At 39.2% G+C, this 15,262-nt stretch overlaps 1 protein-coding gene across 1 annotated transcript in view; it reads left to right on the forward strand.

The window, feature by feature from the left end:
* The window catches only part of col7a1 (collagen, type VII, alpha 1), an 85,480-nt gene extending 75,592 nt beyond the window's left edge, over positions 1-9,888 (forward strand). Inside the window, exons 108-114 of the mRNA XM_059330356.1 lie at positions 727-804; positions 2,255-2,308; positions 2,445-2,453; positions 3,829-4,063; positions 4,878-5,000; positions 6,245-6,427; positions 7,821-9,888. Coding sequence (XP_059186339.1) covers positions 727-804; positions 2,255-2,308; positions 2,445-2,453; positions 3,829-4,063; positions 4,878-5,000; positions 6,245-6,427; positions 7,821-7,849 — 711 coding nt within the window. The 3' untranslated portion in view covers positions 7,850-9,888. The remainder of the gene's footprint in view (positions 1-726; positions 805-2,254; positions 2,309-2,444; positions 2,454-3,828; positions 4,064-4,877; positions 5,001-6,244; positions 6,428-7,820) is intronic.
* The last annotated feature ends 5,374 nt before the right edge of the window (positions 9,889-15,262 follow it).

Consider the following 15,262-nt stretch of genomic DNA (forward strand, 5'->3'; position numbering starts at 1 on the left):
GTCAGGTTTAGGGCTGGGCGATATGGACCACAAGTCATACCCTTATATATCTAGACTGAATGTCAATATACGATATATATTCAAATATTTTTTATCACAAAGTGAGAGCAAATGTTCAGTCAAAGTCAAATATGACATGTCACAAGTAGTTTTATTGAAACAGTTCATTTAAGTGAACATAAATACATACAACATATATATTTTTTTTAAATCAAAGCTCCTTAGTGAATATTTAAATTTAAAAAAATATCTTAAAAAAAAGACTATTAAATAAAATAGGCTAATCTTTTTCTGAAATATATTTATATGAGAAAAGAATAACGAACATTACAAAATAGCTAAATATGAAGAACCCTAATAAGGACAGCATTTGTATATAAAGAAAGAAAAAAAAATTAACTATATCAATATATGCAATATGGTCTAATTCCATATTTAAAAATATATCGATATAGCCAGCCCAGCCCTGGTCAGCTTATATGGTCAGCCTGTGTATATAATATAATATCTTACTCAAGTGGTCAGTGGCGACACAAGTCTCATTCCTGAAGTAAACACATACCTCAGTATAAGTTTACACTGAGCTTATAAATACATGCAGTGCAGAATTACAAAGAAATGCATCCTAACAACACCTTTTTATGAACTTTTTTTTACTTGTCATTTAAATTTTATACTAAATATGTCTCGTGCAGACATGATGTAATGTTTTGGCTTATGTTTCAGGGAGAAAGAGGTCCGATCGGTCCCGCCATGGTGGGTCCACGTGGTATCCCAGGGATCCCGGGGGAGCGCGGAGAGCAGGTGAGTGTCACACTTCTTTTCTTGCATAGCAAACCATTTGCAGAGGTCGGGAAATTCATGGGACCCTTTTCAAAAACATTTTAAAATCTTACCATCACACAGCACTGAAGGACTTGTTGAGCTTCGGTGTTACACATTCAACAGTGTGTCAAATGCACACAATTTCTCAGGGAGATTGAAGTCCCTTGTTCCCTGTGAGCTCCTCACTGACATACGTCATTGCTTTGACAGTTAAATTTGTGTGGACCAAAACGTGGTTATTTGAAATGACAGCCACATATTATTAAAGCTTTACCAGCTTTATTTGAATTTCAGTTTGTCAAAGTGACATCAAGACTGACAGACCAAATATATATATATTTATTATATTATATTATATTATATATATGTATCTGTATGAAGGCAGTCCACACCAACAAGTGTATCGCTAAATATATTGTTTTAAAAATCATTCTAACTCAAGTTGACAACTACAGTGGCGAAAAATAACATTTATACCATTTCATTTAACATTTTTTAGCGATTTGGTGAACGGCAGAAACACTGACAGCCAATCAAAACAAACAAATTAATAAAGGTAGCCACTGCTGTGTCACACAGTCATGGTGTTGTGCATCTTTCAGCACCGCAGAGGCGAGGAGAGAGGGTGAGATGCTTTTGATTTTAATAAGTACATTTAAGTGATTCTAGAAAGTATGTTTGAAGACCATTTTTATCAATCCATCCTCGTGTGTGAAACAAAAACACCTTCATATTGAAGTTTATAAATGTAAATTCTGCCACTTCTGACCAAGAAAACATCGTTTGATAGAGATGAGATAAGATTTTCCTTTATCAGTCCCACAATGCAAAATTTCCAGTATTACAGCAGCAAAGGGAGAGGAGCTTCAATAAAAATAAATAGTTCACCAGCAGTATAAACTAGAAAGACAAAGGTATTTACAATTAAACAAGTAAAAAATATAAAGTATTAACAATTTAAACAAAAGGAAAATAAAATGTAGGAACATTAAAAATAATGTAGACAGTCAACAGTTGAAGACGGAGAATATTGCACATATAAATTTAATTTTAAACGTAACCTGAGTGTTAACAGTGCAGTGATTGTTGATGTTTGGTGTGTGTGTGTGTGGTATACTGGGAGCAGTGCTGATTGTAAAGTCTGACCTGTGATAACGCTCCTTTACACACTTTGGGTGCAGCAGTCTGTCGCTGAAGGAGCTCTCCGGTGCTGACAAGGTGTCCTTTGGCGCCACTGTTTACAGAATATGATGCTCACACTGTTCTAGTTATTGTTATTGTTCTTGTGGACGGTCACAACAGCTGATTTAACCTTTAACTTTGACTTTGCATTCGGTTCGTGAGCAGCACCTGGTCTCAGCCTAATGAATTAATGTGCTGCAAGCCTCTCTGTGGGTCGCGTGTGTCCTAATGCCTGTCCATGTTGCAGGGGGAGCTAGGCCCAGATGGAACCAAAGGAGACAGAGGAGAGCCAGGCATGACGGTCAGTGCTTGAGCCTTACTGCCGGGCTCAATCTCAAGACACGGACACCAACAACACACACACACATACACTCACACAGAGTTGATATTCAGGTTGTGTTTGTAAGATTGTGTTTTGTTCTTTATCTTGCATTCAGGAGTACGAGGTCAGAGAGTTCGTCCGCTCAGAGATGAGTCAGCACTGTGGTGAGTCTTTCATGCCGCCTGCATTGCTAATTCATAACCGAGTCGTCCCCAAGATGAACTTCAGTTGGTGATTACAGCATATGAGTCACAGCCTCAGCTAAACTCTATGAAAGTTTGATAGAAAAGAAACTGCCGAGAACTACAACAATGCCATGACTCTTTAAACTGACCTTTTTTTTTCCCTCTCTTTCTGCTTCCTTCCTGTCCATCTGCCTGGTCCTCAGCATGTGGAGGTGAGTGAGCCATTCGACTGCAGAAGAAGAGACAAGGGTGGACAGAAGGGCTGTGATTTAGCATGAGTCACAGCGGGATACTATACCACATATGCTGCTGCAGTCTGTAGTGAGAGCAGTCAGTCACGTATATTATATAATCTCACAATGCTTTAGGGCATTTGCCCTCATTAAGCATTTGTGTGTGGCTTAAATGACGATTTAACCTCATACACCTGAAAAAACAGCAGTTTTATTTTTTTATTTTTGGCAGCATTTGTTTGAACAAAGTAAGAAGGTGGTGGAAAATAAACTCATTGCCCACGATTTTTTAAGATAAGTCTTAAAAAATCTTAGAATTGGCCTGAAATGTCTTCGAATGTGCATAGATGTTTTGTGATTTAGCCATTATAAATACTTTTAATATTTAAAAGTATTATATGTACATTCTCTGCATCACAGTGTCCAAAAACAAGTAGAGTTATACATTTTTGTAGAGTTGAAAAGAAATCTGTAATCTTAATCACACATCCTCTCATGTGTAAGTGTTGTTCATTTATTCATTTATTTATTCATTCACACACAATCTAGATTTTGTTTAACATACTTCCTCAGTCACTGAGAAGGGATAGCATTATATACTTAAAAGTACATTACTTGAAAGACAATTTGTGAAAACTAATGTTTGTTGTGGGCTGTTAATCAATGCAAGGCTTTATCAGTGTTGTGAAGCAGCAGTTAATAAATATGCAGCGTTACTGAGAATAAGGCCAAAACAAACATTTCACTCATGTTTAATTTATTTATTATTATCTAAGAAATAGTTACAGTGTTTCATAATGTGCAAATCAGTAATGCTTTGCACTCTTTAGTTGAATCAGCTCTGATTTGACTTGGACTCAAGTCAAAAAAAGGTTTGACTCGAGTGCGACACAAGTCCACACAGCACGACTTGAGTCCTTAAAGGATTACAGCCAGTCTCTGGAGGATCGACTCATGTCGGCCAGTCTTGCAAAGACTCTGTAAATCCTTTTAGCTGGTGTTATATGTTGGAACGGTGGAATGACTTGTGTGGTGCTTTGGGGTTGTTGTTGGCTCATGTGTCTGATGGTTTTACTACCAGAATGTTCTGTCCTTTCTTTTTTTTCACCATGTTACCTTTCTGGCTCCTCTCCTCTTCTCTCCCTCATGTTTAACACTTACCTGGTCTGAATCCTGTCTCTGCTCCCTCGGTGTCCCTGTCCACTCCTCCCTGTTCTATCTGGCTCTCTCAGGTTCAGGCCCAGTAAATCGGTCCCAGCCCCCGGTCAGGGCTCGGCCTGCACCAGAGCAACAACTGGTCCTGAAGGGTGAGGCGGGTGAGTGCGTCCTGTCGGCCTCCGCCTGTGCGTCTGTCTGTGTGTCCGTCCCTAACAAACAGGTTTATCTTTGTGGTGCTGCAGACCTCTGAACACTGGGTGGTTTTCTCATCAAGAAAACAGAGGACTCCAATAATGTGTATGTCCCACTGGGGCTGGGCGATATGGACCAAAAGTCATATCATGATATATTTAGGCTGAACATCGACATACAATATATATCCCATTATTTCAATCGCAAAGTGAGAGCAAATGTTCAGTCAAAGTCAAAGCCAAATATGAAATGTCAAAAGTAGTTTTATTGAAACCGTTTATTTAGGTGAACATAAATACTGTATAACAACAGGAGTATGTTTTTTAAAAATCAAAGCTCCATAAAGTGCACATTTAAATAAAAAAATATCTTAAAAATAGCTTATGAAATAAAATAGGCCAATCTTTTTCTGAAATTAATATATTTATATGAGAAAATAATAACGAACATTACAAAAGAACTAAATATGAAAATCCCTAGTAAGGGCAGCATTTATATATAAAGAAAGAAAAAAAATTGAACTATATCGATATATGCAATATGGTTTAATTCCATATCATATTTAAAAATATATCGGCCAGCCCTATGACCCACATAATTTATTCTGGATCTCTGAGCCTAACAGAAAAAATACATACATTTAGGCTCTTTTTCACTGTTTGTTCTGTATCTGTATTTAGAGACTTCTTGAGCTGAGTTAACATGGTAGTATCTGAAGCTTGGAGGTTATCAGACAGCAGTGAAGGGTCTCTGACCTCTGCCACGTTGCTTCTCCTTCAGGCCGTGAGTTGCGTGTGGTGGTAAACACCAACGACCCGGACTACGAGCACATCTACTCCATCGAGGCCTATGACGACCCTCTGGATGAGCTGCTGTACTTCACTCCCTCCAACCAGAGCGATGGTACTGTTTTTTAACTGTTTCCAATGCTGTTGTACAGGGAAAAAGCACTTCACGACACTTGCCACCACCTAAACCAACCCGTCTGAAATGAGCACATTGTCTGAAAAAACGTAATGGAAAATGGGGAAAAAAAAGTTTTTTCCCAAAATAAAAGACAAAAGTATGAAAGCCCTGAGATGTAATTGAGGAAAAGTTTGACCTAACTTGATTGCATTATCGAGCAAAAACCACAATTGACAAATGAACAAGAATCCCCTTACACTAAATTATAATGATCTCAGCATTAACTGAATTTGTTCACGTACTACAAACGTATCTGGTTCATGTGATAAACAGATGATAGCGTGTCAAATCATGTCCCATAATTCGGCTTATTCAATCAGCACATAATCCAATTTGTGCTGGAGCAGCATGCCTTATATTATGTGTGCGCATTTCACTTTGTGCTCATTTCATGACATTACGAGACTGTGTTGGCTTTGCATATTTTCTCACGCACCCACTGCAAGCAAACACTGAACTTTTATGTAGATCGTTATCTTTAAACCCGTTATCACATTAATGTATGTTTTTTCTCTGTTCCTGTTTTCTATTTATACCAAATGTGTCTTTGCTGTGTGTGTGTGTGTGTGTGTGTGTGTGTGTGTGTGTGTGTGTGTGTTGACAGATGAGGTTGTGAAGGAAGTAACTGACAAAACAGTCAAAGTTGAACCAAACAAATCAGCCACAGCTGACGTTAAGAAAACAGCAACAGTTGGTGGTCAGAAAGCAGCCAAAGTTACACCTCAGAAAGCAGTCAAGTCCAGATCAGTCAGGGTCAAGAGGAGAGTCAAAGGGGAAGGTAAACCAGCTCACATGCTGTTATCCTGTTCTGGGGTTTATTAAGGGTTAATTCCTCCATCCTGCCTGCCTGGCGTTTGGCCTTCTCTGCATGTCATTGGCTGCTTTGCTGTTGACTTAAAGGCATAAATGCATCAAGTAAAATACATTAAAAAACACAGAATAAATAAGCATGCTATTGAGTTAAAAGATGTAAAATTATTGGATTTAATATGTTGACTTTTGATCTCAGTGGTCATGAATGCTTGTTTTGGGGGCCCATGTTGCTCCTTATTGCTCCTTTCTGCCTGGCTGGTGCTTTTCTCACTCTTTGTGTATCTTTGTGCACACTCTTCACATGTGTGTGTGTCTGTGTGTGTGTGTGTGTGTGTGTGTCTGTGTGTGTGTGTGTGTGTGTTCTGCAGCTCCAGCAGATTTGTGCCTGCTGCCCATGGAGGAGGGGAGCTGTAGACGATACACTATGCGATGGTACTTTAACAGTCAGGTTCAGGCCTGCAGGCCCTTCATCTACAGCGGCTGCGAAGGAAACGACAACCGCTTCCTCCACCTGGAGGAGTGTGAGGAGCTCTGCCTCGGGGAGCCTGAAGGTACATAACACACACACACACACACACACACACACACACACACACACAGGCTGCTTCCACACTAATACATAATCTCAATATGTAGAACTTTTCGCAATGTTTCCGCCTGGTGTCCACACTATTCCAGCATTTCAGAACCCCTAAAACGCTTTAAAAAAAACGGTGTTAACCTTGTTGAAGTCTGAAAACTGGTGTTGTGTTTTAGTCTTTAGTCCTTTTGAAATGATGACCTAGACACCCATGGTCACTTTATTTATTGTTTGGTTTTCATCACTGCCATCCAGTCTCATCAGTTAGTTAGGCCTAGGGCTGGGCGATATGGACCAAAAGTCATATCCCGATATATTTAGGCAGAATATTGAGATACGATATATATCCTGATATTTTTATCGCAAAGTGAGAGCAAATGTTCAGTCAAAGTCAAAGCCAAATATGAAATGTCACAAGTAGTTTTATTGAAACCGTTTATTTAAGTGAACATAAATACTGTATAACAACAGGAGTACTTTTTTTTAAAATCACAGCTCCATAAAGTGCACATTTAAATAAAAAAAAAATCTTAAATAAAAGTAGCCTATGAAATAAAATAGGCCAATCTTTTTGTGAAATAAATATATTTATATGAGAAAAGAATAACGAACATTACAAAACAACTAAATATGACAAAAAAATTGAACTATATCAATATATATGCAATATGGTCTAATTCCATACCACATTTAAAGATATATCAATATATATTTTTTGTATTGATATATCGCCCAGCCCTAGTTAGGCCTACATAACTTTTGTGATTTCATCCGTCTTGTGTAGTTACTCCTTAAGTTACTTGTCTTACTTTTTACCGTTACTCTTCTTCCTTTGTAACATTTTCTGTACAATGGTGGAAAAAAATTATTAGACCACCCTTTTTATTCAATTTCTCGTAGTTTTTAATGCCTGGTACAACTTGTTTGGACGAATATAATGATAACAATAAAAATATCTCATAACAGTTTAATTTAAGAGCTGATATCTAGACATTTTCCATGGTTTTCTTGATAATGATTTTGGTTATTATCAAGAAAACCAGGCATGTACCAGCCGGCATTAAAATTGAAGAAAACATTGAAGAAAACATGGGTGGTCTAATAATTTTTCCATGACTGCATTTTCAACCACAGAGTAGCATCAAACAATCGGCTTCCTGTTTACGTGCCCTGTGTGGTTATGTGATGCATTTTCAGGCATGACAATATGGACAGAGAGTATTTCTAAAAACAATTCTGTGGATGCGATCGTTTTGATTTTAAAAACGGCATCTTAGAATGAATATGTATTAGTGTGGATGCAGCCACAGCAGTTTATGTCAGGAGTTAAATGTATGCCGACTAAAGAGTGGTCTGTTGTGCAGGTTCTCATCCCGAGAAGACAGCACGATGATTGAGGCCAAATCCCGCTCAGCCACTGGAATGTTAGCCTTTATATAGCTTTTATAGATCATTATTTTGTCAAATGTCAAAGGTCAAGATTTGTTTTTGTTTATTTATTGTTTCTGTTAACCCAACCAAACTTTACCCCAGGTTGAGAGGGAATACCAGAGTGCTTCCTTGCTTTATTTTCTACTAAACAAAATACAAAATGATGTTTATTAGGTTAAAAATAAGATTTTCTCTGTGTAACTTTACCACAGTATCGTAGTCAAGTACCGGCAGTAACTTTCATGTTGCCTACAGATAATAATACTTATGTCTGCATACAGAAAGGTAGTGAACAAATTACTTAACTCACCTTATAGTTAAATGCAATATCCCTAAAGTAATTATCAACATAGTTAAGTTCATGATGTCTCTTTATCACAGTGATCATTTTTGAGGCTGCAGTTTGTAGTATTGTTTAGTCATTATGTGTGTTAACATGGAGCCTGTCACTCCAGTTATTATCGGACCGAAAAAAATTAAAAAAATGTTGTCCTGTTTGGAAATGATGTTTAAATCTGTCGCAGCTGGGCCAGTTTTTGAAAATGGAAATAATCCTTGTTGTTTGGTATTTACAAGCACTTTGTTCAAAATGTTTTAAAAAAAAAATGTTGACTTGAGTGACTTGAGCAAAGAAATATTGCCTTTTAAAAAATGATATTGAAAATTGTCAGACCTTTATTAAAGCTGACACACATTGCTAATTGCTATTCTAAGGCTCACATGTGTAGCGGTCTTTGTTATCATGATTTGCAGGTATTTGCTGCCTAGATTGTAAAGTGTCAAAGAGAGTAGCATAAGAAATCCTGACAGTCAAAAACATGAAAGCTGCATCAGCAAAGATGAACACAAGTAGATCCTCAGCAACACTGAATGAAATGCACACAACAGGACGTTTTGTTGAACGGACAGCTCAAACTACACACTTTATGAACTTCACTGAAGTGGTACTTGCTGCAAGGATGCTGCATTAAAGGGTGCTTTTATTAGTTCGCTCACTCCTTCAATACACAGACTGTTTCTAGCTGTTCATAGTACTTAGGCAAGCTGCAGAGTGGGCAGAGTTGTTGGTTCTGGAAATATCTATCGTAAATAATAACTGTAATGTTTCTCAACATAGAAACACAGGAGTCACCCAGATAAAGTAATGTTTAGGTTGTTTTGTTTTTTAAAGAGAAATCATGTCTTTTGGGTCCATCTGATTAACAAATGCTGTAAATAAATACTGTAGTATTTAGTAGCAGCCTCTGCAGACATTGCTGTGGAGAAAGCCACTGCGCCATCAATGTTGAATTTATCCAAAATTTGTTTAAAAAACTGCTAAATATATATTAAGAGGTTAAAGCATAAGCTTTATTCTGATATCCCTTAATTAAAAGAACAATAATAATGCGTGATACATAGCAGTGGATGATGTAAATCTAGACCCAAAGAGGAAAAGAAACTTAATACTCAACACATCATTTTTTTTTGATACAGCAGTGCTCCTTTGGGGGTTGATATTAACTTGAGTTGAGTTTTTATGTACTTGATCTTGACTTTTTCAATCAAAAAAGATTGTGTTTTCAACATGGTTGAAATAAATGAATGTAACCAGGAGATTTGCATCCCCATCCAAGCTTGAAAGTGCTCTTACTGCATGTCAGCTAATACCATCTGCAGAGAAAGAACAGGACTTTTACAACCTCGAAATAACTCCCTACACTTATCTACATGCACATCTATACTGGGTTATTATTATGGATATAGTTTTATCATTTGTAATAAATATGAAGAATCAAGCACAATATTCTGCCAATATTTTGTACATAATGTATTTTATTGTTTGGGGGAAGTTGTGTTTCTCATCACGACAGCATGTTTACCTGCCAGAGAAAAGGTGCTTTTTTTAAAAAGGTATTTTTATATTATGTATTGAAGATGGAAACGTGTTTTTCCGTGGTGCTAACCATTAAAAGGCATTTCTAATAAACAAAATGTTTGAGTAAAAAAACGAGTTTGGTCTATTCTTTGCTTTTCTGTTAATTGTTTATGTACTAAAAACATGAAGCTTTTCAACTTTGAAGCTTTATCTGCTGCTGTGCCCCTCCCAGAACTCATGCTCTTCTGTCTCTCTCCCCCTCTCCACCCTCCCTCTCTGTCCTCCCTCCCTCTATCCCTTCAGCCTCTATCTACCCTATTCTGCTCTGTTGATTTGTCCTGCACAACGACGATCTATTGCACGTCTGTCCGTCCTGGGAGATGGATCCCTCCTCTGTCGCTCTCCGTGAGGTTTCTTCTTCTTTTTCCCCATTAAAAGGGTTTTTTGAGGAGTTTTTCCTGGCCGATGTGAGGGTCAAAGGGCAGAGGGTGTCGTACCATGTACAGTCTGTAAAGCCCTTTGAGGCAAATTTGTGATTTTGGGGCTTGAAAATTGACTTGACTTTCAACTTGTGACCTTCTCATTAGCAGAACACAAGGCCTCAATGATCATGGAAATTCACTCCCTGATTTGTCAATGAAGGGGTTAATGGAGAAATCCTTGTGTGTTTGTGTATTACTCCTGCTGTGGGGACATAAAACTTGAACTGTCACGCTGTGTCACACTGTGGGGACTTTTCTTCCTCATGGGGACAAAATACAAGTCCACATAATCCATGTAAGTCATTACACTTTAGGGTGAAGGCAATTTAAGGTTACGGGTACGATTAGGAAAGTAGTAGTCGTGGTTTTGGTGAAGGTAAGTCTCCAGGAAATTAATGTAAGTCAATGTAATGTTCCCAAAAGTATGTGTGTGTGTGTGTCTGCGTTTGTGTCTGTCTGTCTGTCTGATCAAGATGTTCTAATTTCATCAGCAGATTTTATTAATGAGAGGATTTTCTGCTTGTTGGCCACGACTCCTCCCCCCTTGGTTTTTCCATGCTCTCTGCCCTCGCTTGATTTCCCCTGGTGGAAGACGCAGCGACTCCGTATCCACCTCATCACACTCGAGCAGCCCTCGCACAGCTTCGCCGTCACCTCGTCCTCTCCCTTTACCTGACTTAATTTGAAAAGTTGTCTCAGTCAGCACCTTATCATGCTGTGGGCTTGCATGTGTTGGCAAAGGCTGTGTGACAGCTTTAACAAATTGTGCACACTGTGGTAAGGACAAGATCACGGCACGCTGACAGCGATTGTGGATGTAAAGATAAAAAGGGGGGAAAGGCTTCAAATCGCTCAGGAGATGGACAAAGACAGGCCACTGCTGTGATAACAGCCACCACTCTACATGACTGGAGCCTGGCAGCAGGGATTTCATCTCATTTAGCCACAAGAGCATTAGCGAGGTGTGGGTGACTCTGATACTGGACATAAGACCTTGCAAGTGTTGAATGGGGTTAAGGTCAAGGTTGTTAATACCAAGCTCAAAAAAACTATTTCTTTAACTACTTCGTGTTCAGATGGTCTGTCGGTAGGCCACCAGAATTTCTGCCGTTTTTTCCCCTCAATTTTAGCAATATACTTGAGATACTAATATTATATGAAACGAGAAGATCTAAGGGAGTCAGGCATGTCAGGTTATCATGTTGGAAAGTTGTCAAAAAAAACCTCTGCAAACTTAGGCTATTTTGGCGATTTTCAAAGTGGTCATGTGACGCAACCTCTATGCTGATGACATGCAGTTTAAGGCAAAAACCACATAGTTGTTCTCATGTAGTACAAATTTGCCATTTGTACTGTATTTGAATAATTGTGCATACTGACGTCCCTAAACAGGCTTTGAAATACATAAACTGGGTGTCACTAGAAAGCTGAGACACTTGTGGATTCAATGAGCCCAGTTTTCTTCGTTTGGGATGATGTTAGTCATCAGTAGTAGCCATTTTATTGCAGTGAGGGCATTTCTTGAGTTTCGACCTTTCTTTGAGCACTTTTTCAGACGCAGATTCATTGCCATTCTTGTTCTACTTCTTTGCGGCAGCAGTAGCTCCAACTTGGGGGCTCAGGAACCGGAGGGTCTCCAGTTCAAGTCCCTGTACAGAGCAGGTGTTCTGGTAGCTGGAGAGCTGCAGTACCCTTGAACAAGTTACTATACCCCTAACTGCTAAAGGCACCTGTTCATGTGCAGTACCCTCGCACTGGCATCTCTCCATATGATGCAAATGTGTCCCGTGTGTGGGTAAAGTGTGGAAAATTGAATTTCCCCTCTAATATTTTTTCTCAAGAAGAAAAAAGGGCTTCCACAAAGCTGAAACCACACTAAAATATCAGTTTGCTTTAGTCAGTAGTGGAAGAAATATTAAAATATTTTACTTAAGTAACAGTACAAATACTACAATTGTCTTGTGTTCATGCAAGTTCTCAAGCTGCTTCATTAAGGCTTCTTTCTACGACCTGTGTCTGACTTTTTGCCCCGGTTTTCCTGTACCTCTAGCCCAGTGTTTTGGCCTCTGCCTTGTCTATTGTTTGTCTGGCTTTTTACCATTAAAACTCACCTGAGAGACTTCTGTTATGTCTGCTTCAGATCCTCTCCACTGTGCCTGACAAGACATACTTACAAAACAACAAGTAGGCTACCTCAGAATGTCAGTATATTTTCTGACTTTCAAGCACCTGCAGTCTCATTAATATTTCTCTAAGTTAGAGTGCCTTTGCATACTTTTGTCCATGTATTGTTGCTGTAGCTAATTTTCACATGTGATAGTGTGTGTGTGTGTGGGCTGTATGAGGTTGCTGTGATGTCACCTGCACAGCTGATCACCTACAGGAATAGAAAGCATTTAGGGGAGTCACGGGTGGACAGGTGGCAGGGAAATCACTGATTTAGAGGTAGGGAAGCCACACAGTTTTTCAAGCATATGTGTTTGTGCAAGAAAAAGTATGCGTTTTATCAAATCACTGCATTTTTGTTACGTTAACTAGCTTGTTTTAAGTCAACCATCCATTCGTTCATTCATTCAGTTCGTCCGGACGTTTTGTTTCTGGACCTTTCTTTTGTCATAAATAAATCGTCAAACGCATACCTTTTGGAAGATCTCATTTTTGGCACCACAATGAGTTCAAAACAACTTCAGCAACTTCAGATTTCCTCAAGTTTTTTTGTTTTTTCGGATTGCCACTACAATCGTAATACAAAATTATGTATATTTATTTTTAAGATTATCAAGCCTCTTTTAACGTACATAGTGGACTGATGTGCAAACTGGATTAGAAAACGCATCAGAACTGTGTCAACATCTATGTAAACTTGTATTGTGTTTTGGTCTCAAATGTACTTAAACACTGTCAAATTTCAGAGCAACAGCACGCTATGATACCACAGCGTGAGGCTGCTTCTCTCTAATAGTTACCTGTGCTGAGCCTGAAGCACTGAAGCCTCATCAGCGCTGCTGACTTATGTAATGAGCTGTTTTTATCAGCTCATGAACCTAATATGACCCACACAGTAGTAGATAAAGACAGAGGAGATTCTGGCTTTGTTAAACTTAAACTTTGAGCTCAAACATAATATGCTTGTTTCTAATATGTAGGAATTTATGTGTGTTTCTCTCTCTGCTCCCTGCCCTTCCCTCAATCTTCTCCATTCCCTCTGTTCCGAATGTGTGTTTGTGTGTGTCTCTGCCTGTGTGGGTGTGTGTTAGCACTCACTGGCACACACACACACACACGCACAGGCGTATTTCATCATGATTCGTGTGTTAGAGATATATTTCACATAGCCTAAAAATAGCAGCCGTCACTGATTTCAGCAGCCGTAACTAGTCAGCTTTACACAAGACACCAAAAGCCTTCAGAGCAGTCCCGCAAGTCTTTCAAAGGACAAGTGAGGATAGTAGCTGTGTGTGTGTGTAGGGGTGGGGGGGCTCGTATGTAGTAGACTGACTGCATACTTAGGTCTCTATAAAGCAAGAGGAGCCTTAATAACCTTAACTAATTTGATATTCTCTCTGCTACTTCCAGGGCTCCTAAGGGCTCTCTCTCTAAACACACACACACACACACACTCACTCTGATTTCGTGACTCAAGGTTGTCCTTCACAGACTTATGCTAATGTGTGTGTGTGTGTGTGAACGTTGGTTACAACTGAATTGTAATTTAATATGAACTAAGTGCCCGCCTCACTGCATTTATGTGCTGAGCTGTATTGGTGTTATTGTAATTCCCACCATCACAGCAGCCCTGCTGCCATTAAAGTTGAACTCGGAATGAAACATTATTGAGCTGATGAGCTTTTGCATACAAAACAGGAGGCTGGTTAGGGCTGTTTGTGTGTAAATCTGCAAAAAAAAAAATTTTTTTAAATTATGTGTTGTTTTTTCCCCTGTAAGATTTAAAATATTGCCACAAAGAGGCATTCAAATAATGCAATAATAATAAGATTATTATCTGTGACCCTTCAAGGGTGTTTCACAGCCACCATGATCCTCCTGCTGGTATGTAGTGGGTCTTGTGGAGGACAATCATGCACATGCCATGAGCACAATGGTGGCTCCCCCTGTCTGTGTGAGCCAGAACTGCTCCTCATCGCCTCCCTCGGATGTGGAGTATGCAGAAACACGTTTAGGAGTTGTTCATTTTTCCTCTTCAGTGACCTTGACTGTTTAAAGCCCCAGGGTCTTGGCTTGGCAGGGAGCTGGATTGGTAGAACCTCGCCAAGAGAGAGGAGCCAGCCAAAGTCTCCCTCTCTCTTTCTCTCTCTCTCTCTCTCTCTCTCTCTCTCTCTCTCTCTCTCTCTCTCTCTCTCTCCGTCACTCCTCTCACTCTCACTCTTGCTCTTTTTTCTGCCACCCACTTCCCTCCGCAAGTACAAAGGCTGTTGCTATAGCAATGAAACATGCTAGAAATGTGCTCAATCTTACTTTTACCCTCTCAGCCATATTAGCATATGATCCATATCACTTCTATCTTTATATCCGTCCTACTTGCTCGCATGTATTGCTCATTAAGCAAAACATAGGAACCATTTGTACGTGGGTACTTTTAAGGTGCATATGCTAATCCATACGCACGAATGTGAGTGTCAGGAGAAAAAAATGAAGAAAAAAAAACTGTGGGATTACTGTAAAGCTTGTGCGTGCTGTTCACAGCAGATTCCCTCGATGCTTTGACCCCTGTTTTGTCTTTTTTATCTCCCGGAGTTTTTGAGTGTGGACCAGGCATCAGAGGTTGCTTCTGTCCTGTAAGTCGAGCACTCAGAGTTGTGCCAGTCTAAGCATTTATTCAGTCTATTGATCTAAGTGTTTGGGCTAACCTCTCTGGGCTGCTGGCTGTACTGAACACTTTCACACAAAGTGGTTTCAATTAGTTTTACACACCATCTTACCTCTGATCACCTCATATTTCACTGGGTCCAGATTTAAATGCGGCAGATCTGTGCTTAATGGTGTGTTTAAACGAAAATCAAGATCTAAAGAGATC

Source organism: Centropristis striata, chromosome 3, assembly GCF_030273125.1.
Source record: "Centropristis striata isolate RG_2023a ecotype Rhode Island chromosome 3, C.striata_1.0, whole genome shotgun sequence".
Lineage (NCBI taxonomy): Eukaryota > Metazoa > Chordata > Actinopteri > Perciformes > Serranidae > Centropristis > Centropristis striata.